This window comes from Podarcis muralis, chromosome 6 (assembly GCF_964188315.1).
Source record: "Podarcis muralis chromosome 6, rPodMur119.hap1.1, whole genome shotgun sequence".
Taxonomy (NCBI): domain Eukaryota; kingdom Metazoa; phylum Chordata; class Lepidosauria; order Squamata; family Lacertidae; genus Podarcis; species Podarcis muralis.
In genome coordinates, this window is record NC_135660.1 from 19,820,154 (window position 1) to 19,832,318 (window position 12,165).

The 12,165-nt window shown below is 39.8% G+C and overlaps 1 protein-coding gene across 2 annotated transcripts in view; it reads left to right on the forward strand.

Annotated features, from left to right (window-relative positions):
* IFT80 (intraflagellar transport 80) overlaps window positions 1–12,165 on the forward strand; it is a 68,545-nt gene that overhangs the window by 10,602 nt on the left and 45,778 nt on the right. For both annotated transcript variants that reach the window (XM_077929815.1, XM_077929816.1), the window contains exons 4-5: window positions 4,251–4,361; window positions 6,709–6,777. In XM_077929815.1, the coding sequence (XP_077785941.1) occupies window positions 4,251–4,361; window positions 6,709–6,777 (180 nt within the window). The remainder of the gene's footprint in view (window positions 1–4,250; window positions 4,362–6,708; window positions 6,778–12,165) is intronic.

The window sequence follows — 12,165 nt, forward strand, 5'->3', positions numbered from 1 at the left end:
TTTCCTTGCTGAAATGTTTACAGTTGCCCAGCTCCCACATAATGTTAAGCCAAACCGTGACTTACTACAAACGTGGGGTTCCAAAGAGGAGATTGTAGCACTTTGCTCCTCCCTGGATGTTTTCTGCTACACTGAGCTGAGCTGTGGTTTGGCTTATTGTCCAGACCCGAGCTTGTAGTTTAGCTCTCTCCAGACAAACCACAAGCTGGAACCAAGGTTTATCCTATGGTTTACAACTTGTGGATTGTCTGGGAGAGATAAACCCTGAGCCCTGCTTCAGACAGTTAGCTGAGCCAAACTGCAGTTTAACTCAAGCACAGAGCAGTAGCAAAAGAAAAAAGGGGAGGAGCAAAATAGCCACAATCTCCTCTCTTGCAGCCCATGTGTTTGCTCATTTGCAGTAAGCCATAGTCAGCATTACATGGGAGTTTCATTATCATTTATAAGATAAGAATATGGTAAACATGAAAACAAATACTGAATGGGCTGCTTCAAAGTAGATTTGGCTCATGATGCTTCTCTACAACTAACTTCACATACAGAGGGCACTCGTCAGTGCAAATATTTCCACTTGCACAATGGGACTTGCTCTCCTCTCACCACATGCCCAAATATGTAGGGTTGTAAGAACCTCTAGAGCAGATTTAGGACAAAGGAGATAGGGAGAATGCTGCATTGCACAATCAGAAATCCTTGCACTGATTGAAGGATTGCCTTAGTGCTATGTTGGGTGTCTGGGAAAGCATATACAAATGGCTCAATGCAAGTTACTGAAACACTTTTATGTACTTGGCACTATTTTCACAAGGAGGAGAAGGAGGACTAATTAGCATTAGTTCTCTGACATATGCTAGTATTCGTTTCTTAAGGGGGTATGAGAGAATAGTGATAATTTCCCCTTCTACACAAAAAGTCCAAAAGGTTTTCTCCAGTTTTTATTATCAAAAGTCACTCAGGTTTCTTAATGGGACTTTATGTTTGTGGTCCAGACCATTCCCTAATTTTGTCAGAGTCACTGCCCATTGACAAAACACTAGTTGTGACAATAAAGGAACAAGGTTCCAAGATTTGACGCATGCAAGATTATACTAAGTAAGGTTAAACCAAAACCAAAAGAAAGACTCTTAAATCTTTATGGATTACAATAAAAGTTCCCTTTTTACTCTGCCAACTAGCAACTAGTCTTAGTTCATAACATTCAGAATCTAAAATTAGTATTTATACATAAGCATTGGCAAATCATTTTTGCAATGGGAGTGTGTGAGACCTGAACTTTGATTGTCCCCCTGATGATTGTGCCTCCTTGTGTATGCCTGTAAGATGAGCCAGAATAGCAGATTTTTCCATTTTAGTATGTTCCCAGATCTCTTTTTTCAAAGTCAACACTGCTGTTGGCATCATTCCATGAAGGGGGTTCAGTGACACATAGGTGAGGTAGTGAAAGTGAAAAGCCCTTTTAAACAGGCTATTATAAATATGGGATAGTCCTGAAGCTTTCTCTCTTTTGCTCCTCCATAAGGGTGCAAACTGGATCCCAGGTAAGGTGGGCTCAGTGCTTCTCTACAATGCCAGCAGCATATTCAAGGATACTTGAGCAGTGTAGTTTTTTAAAATGTCATTGTGCTCCTTTTAGCTGGTTCGGCAAGTCTCAATAGCTATATTTTGAGCAGCAGATGTTGTCCACCATTGTATATGAAAGAATCTTCTACCACTCAACCAAATTGCTATGAAAACCCCTTTGGTTAGTTTATAAGAATGCCCGTAGAACTTGGAATTCAGATTCAAAAATCCCAGGAGCTAAGCCAAAGTTAGTCAGATGGGTCATGATGCCCTTATTACACAGGACTACTATGCCCTCAAAGGGAACTGCTGCCAACAAGAAATGCCTGATAGGAAGGATTATAAGAACTGACATTCATAACAGGTATCTGCTAGCATCTTTATAATTCTTCAGCTTTGTAAAATTCTGTTTAGAACTATGGTCTCTATCTAGAATCCAGCACTTACATATTCTAGTACATATAACGCCATACGTTAAAAACCGAGCTCCAGTTATCTGCTATACACAATAACCTTTCTCCTTTTTGTTTATTGCATGTTTTCTTCCTGATTAATAACTTTTACTTTGTTTAGTTTGTATGTAAAGATCTATTTGGTGGAATTACAATCTGCCTTCCCATATGAAATATGTTTATGTTACCACTTTAATTAATCATCTAATACAATCTGTAATGGTTCCTTAAAAATTTTGTTGGCTCTTTTTCTACTAGTTTTCGTTATACTGATGACTAATCATTAAAATCAGAGCAGAATATTTAAGAGGTCTGTGGTAGCAAATGAATATAACAGACATGGTTCTGTACATGCTGTACTTGAATAGGCCTCTAATCTCTTATTTGAATGCCTTCCAGAACTGCAAAACAGCTTCAACTTTGAGAACAGTTTATGGTTTCATTAAATAATAAAAACAGGAAGAAAGGAGCAGTATTTTATAAAACTGAGAATTAATGTAAGGCTGAAACTGAGTCCCTTCACATTCTGTTCCAAACTATATTATGAATAAAGCATATGGTCAAAGCTTTCACTTTTCTATGCAGCCTATAACAGTAAAGTTTTTCGAAAAATCTTGATATGTCCACTCATGCCAACAGACACCAAATGAGTTTTTGAGCATCTGATTTTATTTTATTTTAAAATTGTCTTCATGGCCAGTGTCACCCATCAAGTGACTCCTAAACTGTATGAGGCTGCAAGATAACTCTCTGATTATGATCTCTTCGCTGACAGTGGATTTGTGAGAAGATCAGTTAGCTGTCTTTCACAGTTTGAATGTGTCTGCTCTGAATCCATCTTTTCAGTCTTGGTCACTTGCCCAACATGTTTTTACCTTCAAATCTTAAGGCACTGTTCCATAATAGAATGCTGTAACTTCACTCTTTCTGGTTCATGATAGAAAGTTTTTCTTGTACGAACATTTTCCACCAGTATAGATTTCTGTATCTGATATTTGCCACAACCAACAATTAATGAATTGACCATCTTATATCTATCCCTACTCTACTGGAATTCAGAATGACTATAAGATGTCATTCAAATGTGCCACAACTAATCTTTCTCTAGATCTGGCTTCCACAACCTGATACCCTGTATGTTTTGGACTATAATTCCCATCATCTGGGACTGTAGACCATGGTGGCTGGGACTGATGAAAGTTGTAGTCCAAAACATCTGATGGGAGACAGATTGGAGAAAGCTGCTATAGATGTAGGTGGTGATGATGATGATGATGATGATGATGTTAGCATGTGAGCATATTTCATCTTTAGTTTGGCTGAAAAGTGCTGCTCTCAGTGGGAGATGAGAGGTTTTCCCAGAAACTCACATATCACAATGAGGTGGAAGCGTTGGTGTGGCTGCATTTTGAGTGGGTAAACCCCGCCCCCAAGCCTCCCCCCGATTGGATGGCTGCCAGGAGGTGCGGGCGCAGGGACAGCAAAGCAGAGGGCATTGTGCCCCCTGCTAAACGTGGGAAATGGCTCCTGCTCACAACTCCTCCCCTCTGGGAGGAGGAGAGGCTTTATTGATGAGAGGTGATCTGTTCTTTAGCTTGAGGGGCAAGACTCTCCAGCAAAACTGGGAGTGAGTGCCATGACATCACAGATGGTAGCTGTGACCTGATCAATTTGATCAGTGAGAGGCCAGCACTGCAGGATTTTCTTAAAACAACTAATGTTTTAATTTTCTAAAAATACTTTCTTGTTAGGATCGAATTCTCACAGGCCTATCATTGCATTCAGGATTATATCTGCTTTTGCAAAACTAAGAAAAATTAGCCTATAGAAGGGTGAAGAAATAATGGGGAAAGGGTTCCTTGAAGTTGGGTAATGTATAGGAAGATACATAACTGTTTACCAATATAGAGGTCCTAATCCAGCTAAAGTTAACTGTTGTTAGTGGGACTTAAGTTGTTGTCCCATTGACTTCAATGAGATGTAAATTTCTGATTCTAGAATAAGTTTTCACTTCTGGTATATATGAGATTATAGGAGGGGTTATTAACTGAAGAATTTGCTTATTGGTTGGGCTATGGGATGATCACTAATTGGCTAGTGAAGGAATTAGAAAAAGGTTTAGAAGAATCAAGTGACATTTGTCAGATAATTGTTTATTTTAACCAATGTCACAACTCTATGATAATAACCTTCTTGTATATATTTGATTTCTAACATTACAACATCAAATTTGTGTAGGCAAGTTCCATTTGATTTCCAAGACTGGAAGAGTTGAAAAAAGTGTAGAAGCCCACTGTGGAGCTGTACTTGCAGGGAGATGGAATTATGAGGGAACAGCACTTGTTACAGGTAAGAGGATATTTTTTTTTTTTGTAAAAATGTGATGAAGGAGAACTGTCTTCAAAAGTATGTCTTCAAAAGTGAAGTATAACATTCATAGAAAAGAACATGTACTTTCCTGAAATGTAGTGACAAAATTAACATGACTGAAAACATACTAGATGTCTACTGAATATTGAGAGGGGTTAGATTGAGATTTTCTCTTATTGAACACAAGAAGATTAAAGCATTTCTAGATCAGACCAAATGACTATCTTGTTCAGCATCCTGGTCTCACAGTGGCCAACCAAATGACTATAGAAAGCCAGCAAGCACAACATCACTCTCCCCACTTTAGATTCCCAGCAACTGTTATTCAGAGGCACATTGTCCTCTCCATCTACAGTCCTAGGATTGCAAAAGTAATAAATGATTGTTAATCAATATCTCCTGGCCAAGGGTCAGTACCCACTGTTCAACTAGCCAATGCATCACATGTGAATAGTTTCAACTCCTATAAAGTTCAATAAGTTGTTAAGCAACCTTTTGAAGCAACACCATGATAAATGCACAGCAACTGCTTGACATTTAATTTGTGTGTTTATATAAGTGAAAATAAGGCAGAGTTAGGAGTAAGAAAAGAGATAGTCAAGTTTGCTGATACTAAATTGTTGAGGCTGGTAAAAACAGTAAGTAGCTATAGGGCTGGCCCAAGCATACCAACAACAGAAGCAATTGCACAGAGTGACAAAATTCCAGGATCATTTATTTTTGTATTGTATCCCACCTTTCTCCCAGTGCAGGACTCAAGGCAGCTCGCAGCATGAATTAAAATAGATACAACTAAAAACACAATAAATATATGCATCAAAAAAACAAAATATGTTACCCTATTAAAAATAACACCAAAAACAATTAAACACATGTGAAAGCACACACATAAAAGGACATCTGCTGTTCGAAGACCCTGTCACAATGCAACACACAGAACACAATAATCTCTGCTTGCTAGTGAAAGCAAAGAGGGGGCCACCCCACACTCCTGTGGAAAGGAGATGCACCATAACTGTGCAAAGAGGAAGGCACATATCAACAGCTTAGGAGCTTATTTTTGGGGTGTTATCTCCTACTCTTTGACATTGGAATGGGAGGTTGTAGACTCTCCTTCCTTGGAGGTTTTAAGCAGAGGTTGGATGGCCATCTGTCTTGGATGCTTTAGTTGAGATTCCTGCATTGCAGACCCTTCATAGGATGTTATATTTGCAAATGGTTAACCTTTACATGTTTGGCTTTAATCACTTCTGAATGCTTGCAAATAGGTGCAATAAAGATTCTGATTTGTTAATGATGTGACCCAGGAATCAGGATAGTATTTAGTATAGATGAACTAATAAGTAGCACAACACTGTGACAGTCATTTTTAGAAAAAATAAGGAATAGTATCCTGCTCTATTCTTGGTCATTTATTGTGTAGACAATAAGACACAAAGAAGCATATAGGCAAAATTATAATTTTTATGGTGTAACAAAACACTTTGGGCCAGCCATTAATAGCTGTTGTCTGTTCACTGTCAAATATTTGCCTATAACAATGAAATACTTTAAAGCCAATATGCAGTAATAGCAGGTAGTCTTGTTAGTCCATTAGAAAAACAACCCAAAAGTAGCAGTAGAGTAATATCTTTCTTAGGTCCAACCAAAAAAATAAATTAATTAATGATCAATGTTTATCTCAGTATAAATTCTTACCTGATGCTTCCATTTCTTTATGCATCTGGATGTCTTGTTACATCCCCTCCTATTTTGCATGTTCTGCCCTCACTTGGAGGAAGAGGTAGAACAGGCTAACCTCCCTGTTCCCCAGCCTTACTTATTGCAATGTTAGCAGATTTAGAAAACCTTTGGGCCCGCACCACCTGTGTCATTTAATCTCAGTGCCCTGAAATAGCCACCCTCCGAGGAAGCATAGTTTTATAATGTAGCGTGTGCATCTGTTCCCATTCTATATATTTCCAAGTTCTTGGGGACAAACAGGGTCATGCTCATTCTATCACCTCCTACATGAAAATCACTGGCTATTACATCACTTCTTCCAGTCAATTGAAGCCTCCTGTTATGACCCACCCCCAACCACTGATATACTGCTTTGGAGCATGATTTATTATGGTTATTTTGGAGTGGCATAGGAATTCCAGATGAATGAGATGATGTGGCATGTGATTCCTCAGAAAATGTTAGGAAATTTTTATTGTACTGTATGCTAAATTTTTTTTTCAGTGTAGTTAACTTAATACAATGTTAAAAATTCTGAGTGTTAAAATTGAGAATTTTAATTCAGTCAGTTGCAAGGTCATTGCTAAATGTTCCTTTGTTCTAGTTGGTGAAGATGGACAAGTCAAAATATGGTCTAAGAGTGGAATGCTGAGATCAACTTTAGCACAACAAGGTAAGGTGTTTTATATCCTTCTATGTAACTCAATATATATATATTCCTACATTCCCAGAATAATTAGTTGGTTCTTCAATAGCCCTGTACCACAAATTGTTGTTTGCATCTGTCTGTCTCACAAGACAATGGAGGAGTGTGTCTTTGAGGGTGATGTGAAATTGTAAGGTCAGGACCACCCTGCTTGCCCACCCAGATCTTGGTAATACACACAAGATGTCAAGTTGTGGATGAGCCAAGTTTTGTTATGGACTGACGTGACTTTTTATTTGACTGACATGTGGGAGGACTAATGAGCATGACTACCCAGGTCCCATTAGGATTTAGTGGCATAAGTGCCAACTCCCTGGGGCCCTGGATGCCCAAGCACCCACAAAATTCCCCATGAAGGGGCCAGGCACCCACAAATTTTGGTGCCAGGGGCATGCACGCTGCATGGCACCCACAACCCCAGGCACCCACGGTCACAGGGCCAAGCTGGCACTCCTGGAAGTTGGAATGGGAGAGGGTGACAAGCATCATCTGCCTGTCCCTCCTTTAAGATGATGGTAATAGACTCCATTTTCCAGTGCCTTAACTCTCCATACCCAGGACATGGCAAATTACTGCACCCCTTGCTGCCTCTCCCCATTCCCCATGCCCAATAAGAGGTGTTCCTATGCTGGCTACCACTTGTAGGAACACTACAGTGGTAGCTTCCCAGCCAGACAAATTCATGGAGTGTAAGACTGCACTGGCTTCTAGCCCCGATGGCTATGTTCCACCACTACTGTCGGAGGCAGTATGCCTCTGTATATCAGTTGCTGGGAATTACAAGTGGGGAGACTGCTGTTGCACACATCTAGCTGACCACTGGACTAAATGGGCCTTTGGTCTGATCCAGCGGGATTCTTACTATATTCTTATGTAAAGGGAACATTTATTGATTAATTATCTGCCTCTTAGTAGATGAACCAATTAAGAAGGCTTTCATGCATGAATCACTTGCATGAATTTAAAAGGATACCCACAAATCAGATGTGCATCCATATATGCATTGGAATATGCGTATCTGAGTGTGGAGCATTACTCTCACTAGAATGTGCATTCTCATCCACATTACAGCACATCTGTTCATACCTCTCTCTTTTTGTTAAGCACAAGAGTTATACTGAGCTTAGAACGTTTAAGAAAACTCTTTAGCTGTTTTTATTTTGATCTGTATTTACTTAACTGTTGTGTTTTCATTCATTGTTTCTGCTGTTTATAAAAGGTCTGTAGCATGGTTTAATCTGTGATTTATATAGTCTATTTTGTTAATGTAATTTTGTACACCAACTTGTGAGTGCAGTGTACTCTGAAAGGCAGTTTTATTATTTTTACAAACAAATAGAATAAAACATAACAGAGGATATTTCATTGTGATTTGGAGCTAATGTATTTTAAATATGCACTTTTCAGCAAAATATTTTGTGTTATTTTCTGTTTCATTGAAAACACCCAACTCTTCTTTACCTTTGTACATTTAGATCTTGCACTCTCTTGACATTAAGAAGTCACATGCAGCTGGGTTTGGTGAAATGTCAGACCTTTATCTCTTCCTTTCTCAAACAAAATCTCTAAATTCTCTTAGCCTATGAAAGACATTTCTAACCACAAAAATAAAAGACAAAGAGATTTCAACTGTTTGAAGGAAGTTTCTATCACAAATGCAGCGTGTTTTCTCATTTGCTGTGAAAAACCCCCAAGATGAGACAACAGTACATGTTGACATTTAGTTTTCTATCAACAAAGTTAATAGAATGTTTGTGCCTTATTCCTGGCAGGGTCTTGCTTTCTTCTGAAATTACACAAAAGTCTCATGTGTTCAAGCAAGCTAGCAATACTGGATATTATTCTTACCTGATATTTTTACATTTTAGATGTATTTGTGTATTTTTGAAATGCATTATAAAAATAATTTTAGCAGAAGTTAGTGAATGTGTTCAGAAGTATTTTAATTTCATACACAGTTTTTCTGATTTCTTATAAAAATGCTCATCACTTAAATATGAGACTTAGGCCAAATTGACAAATGGACTGAGAGACCAAAGAAGGATAGGATAGGCAAGAACGGAAGGAAAGGCAACTTTTTAAAAAAGGTTTTATTTCATTTCATAGGCTTATACAAAGTAACATGGATTTTGACCTATAACACATGGTAGATTATGTACAGATACATTCATCTAAGGGACGTGGGTGGCGCTGTGGGTAAAAGCCTCAGCGCCTAGGGCTTGCTGATCGAAAGGTCGGCAGTTCGAATCCCCGCGGCGGGGTGCGCTCCCGTTGCTCGGTCCCAGCGCCTGCCAACCTAGCAGTTCGAAAGCACCCCCAGGTGCAAGAAGATAAATAGGGACCGCTTACCAGCGGGAAGGTAAACGGCGTTCCGTGTGCTGCGCTGGCTCGTCAGATGCAGCTTTGTCACGCTGGCCACGTGACCCGGAAGTGTCTCCGGACAGCGCTGGCCCCCGGCCTCTTAAGTGAGATGGGCGCACAACCCCAGAGTCTGTCAAGACTGGCCCGTATGGGCAGGGGTACTTTTACCTTTACATTCATCTAAAGACTTTCTTTTTATTGTAGAGTGAATTCAATAATATTCTTCATCAATGTACTTCTATAACTGTTTTTTTTTGGGGGGGGGGGAGGTCAAGAATTGAATTAAATATATATATATATATTCTGTTTCCTGTACAGCCTGTAATAGATAAACACTTTTTAAAAAGTGCATGTGACTAATTATGTTACTTTGAATAATTATAGTGCATAGTGGTGTTAATAGTACAATATTAAAGTAAAGGTAAAGGGACCCCTGACCATTAGGTCCAGTTGTGACTGACTCTGGGGTTGCGGTGCTCATCTCGCTTTATTGGCCGAGGGAGCCGGCGTACAGCTTCCGAGTCATGTGGCCAGCATAACTAAGCCACTTCTGGAGAACCAGAGCAGTGCACGGAAACGTCGTTTACCTTCCCACCAGAGCAGTACCTATTTATCTACTTGCACTTTGACGTGCTTTCGAACTGCTAGGTTGGCAGCAGCAGGGACCGAGCAATGGGAGCTCACCCCATCGCAGGGATTTGAACTGCTGACCTCCTGATCGGCAAGTCCTAGGCTCTGTGGTAACCCACAGCGCCACCCTTTTATATATTGAAGAAGACCAAAGGAGAGGAAAATAAACTACAGTTACAGTAGAATTAGAAGATGCTTGCAGTTTTAATATATTAGAGCCATCCAAACTTTAATATATTAGAGCCATCCAAACTTAAAGCACTTTGAAGTTTTAATATATTAGAGCCATCCAAACTTAAAGCACTTTGAAGGCTCATAAATTCCAATTGGAGAATTAGGCTTGTGCTCACTAATTGATCCAGTCACTCTTCAGAGCACTTCATGTTGACTGGATAATATACACAGGGTTAGCACAATTTAGAATTGCCCCAGGTAATGAAGCAGGTTTGTGCCCCCCCCCCCAGCATGCTAGAAGGTAAGCTAGTAAAAACTAATAAATTAGTTTACCTTTCAGATAATAACACATTATGCTATTTTAGTAATCTATTTGCCCAACTCTTAAATCTAAAGGATAAAGAAAGTCAGTTGAGAATATTAAATCTAGCTTGAGTCCTGATTCTTGTCTTCTGACCCCTCACAGCCTTTGCATGCTCTCATCCCAATACATAAATTTGTGGCCAGTCAAAATGCTGTCACTCATTACATGTCCCCGATGCTCCATCATGCTGAAGAGGTTTCTTTCCAGCTTCTGTGTGAGGACCATAACTTTCGAATTTGCCCCTACCATTGCCTCCCAAATACTGTGTTTCTGGCTGTTTCATCGGTTTCTGTTATTGGGTGTCTTGTTGGAATATAGTAAAGAATGAGCTCCCAATCTTTCCCACTCAAAATTCCTCCCGCACAGATACTATCATCTCTGCTTTTGAAATTCATTTTTTTCTTGGCTTATTGTTAATTTGCTACTTCTATTTTTAGTAGAATTTGTACTGATGTTCTTTTATAAATTATTTGGTCCAGACTTCCACTTATAGAACTGTACAGTTTCCTTATATCCTGCCTTCCCTTTCTCCACTGCCTCTCTTGTCCTCCGCACCTGCTTCTTCTGCCTGCTACTGCAGTCCTGTTTCCACTATTAGACAGATCATTGTGGGGCTACTCCAGCTTCCTTGTTCATCCCTGAAATGTATGTTGCCCCTGTTGTGCCCTTTCAAGTCTGCAGAACAGCGCTCTGTATTTGTTCCTCAGGCTGGAAAGAGCTGTGAGAGGATAAGTTAAAAGACAGCAGAAAGGGAGAATCATAGTCCAAATCTCATCAGCATATTTGGAGGTTCTTTAAAACCACTGTAACAGAAGCTTGTGTAGAATATATATCACATATTACAAAAGCGAAGAAGTCGAAGCTTAGATAACAAAGGAAGGTAAAAAGGGGCAAGAAAACTTACTTTACATTTCGTTTTCAAAACTCAACCTTTCACTTATTTACTAAGGCCTAATTCATGAAATACTGTTTGAATATGGGTTCATGGGAACTAGCCATAGCAACCAAAGCACCTTTGCCTATAAAAATAAAATTAACCAAAGCAATCTAATATTCATTGGCATCTTAATTTATTGATTGAGATGGTAATGATATCTGAAATCTGCACTCCATTGTTATAAAACCCTATATATCTGTAAATATACATGTAGCTTTCAAGCAGTGCAGATTTTACTGTTGGAATGCAGATAAGGCACATGCTAGTATCTTTTACTTTTAATCAGGCAAGTCTCACAGTATTGAAAAATATGTCAGTGCTGTCTGTTTTTAATGCGTGTGAAAGGAAGCAAAGTTTCACGGGTAGCATCTGCAGTGCACATTAAAACCCCATTACATCAAAAGGATAATTCCCTGCTTTTGCTTATATATTTTTAATTAAGTAATTTAATTGTGGGACGCGGGTGGCGCTGTGGGTAAAAGCCTCAGTGCCTAGGGCTTGCCGATCAAAAGGTCGCGGTTCGAATCCCCGCGGCGGGGTGCGCTCCCGTTGTTCGGTCCCAGCACCTGCCAACCTAGCAGTTCGAAAGCACTCCCGGGTGCAAGTAGATAAATAGGGACCGCTTACTAGCGGGAAGGTAAACGGCGTTTCCGTGTGCGGCTCTGGCTCGCCAGAGCAGTGATGTCACGCTGGCCACGTGACCCGGAAGTGTCTCTGGACAGCGCTGGCCCCCGGCCTCTTGAGTGAGATGGGCGCACAACCCTAGAGTCTGTCAAGACTGGCCCGTACGGGCAGGGGTACCTTTACCTTTACCTTTAATTTAATTAGTTTAATTAGACCTAGGCATACCAACAGACCTTTTAATCCAAATCTGTAATGATAGCTAATA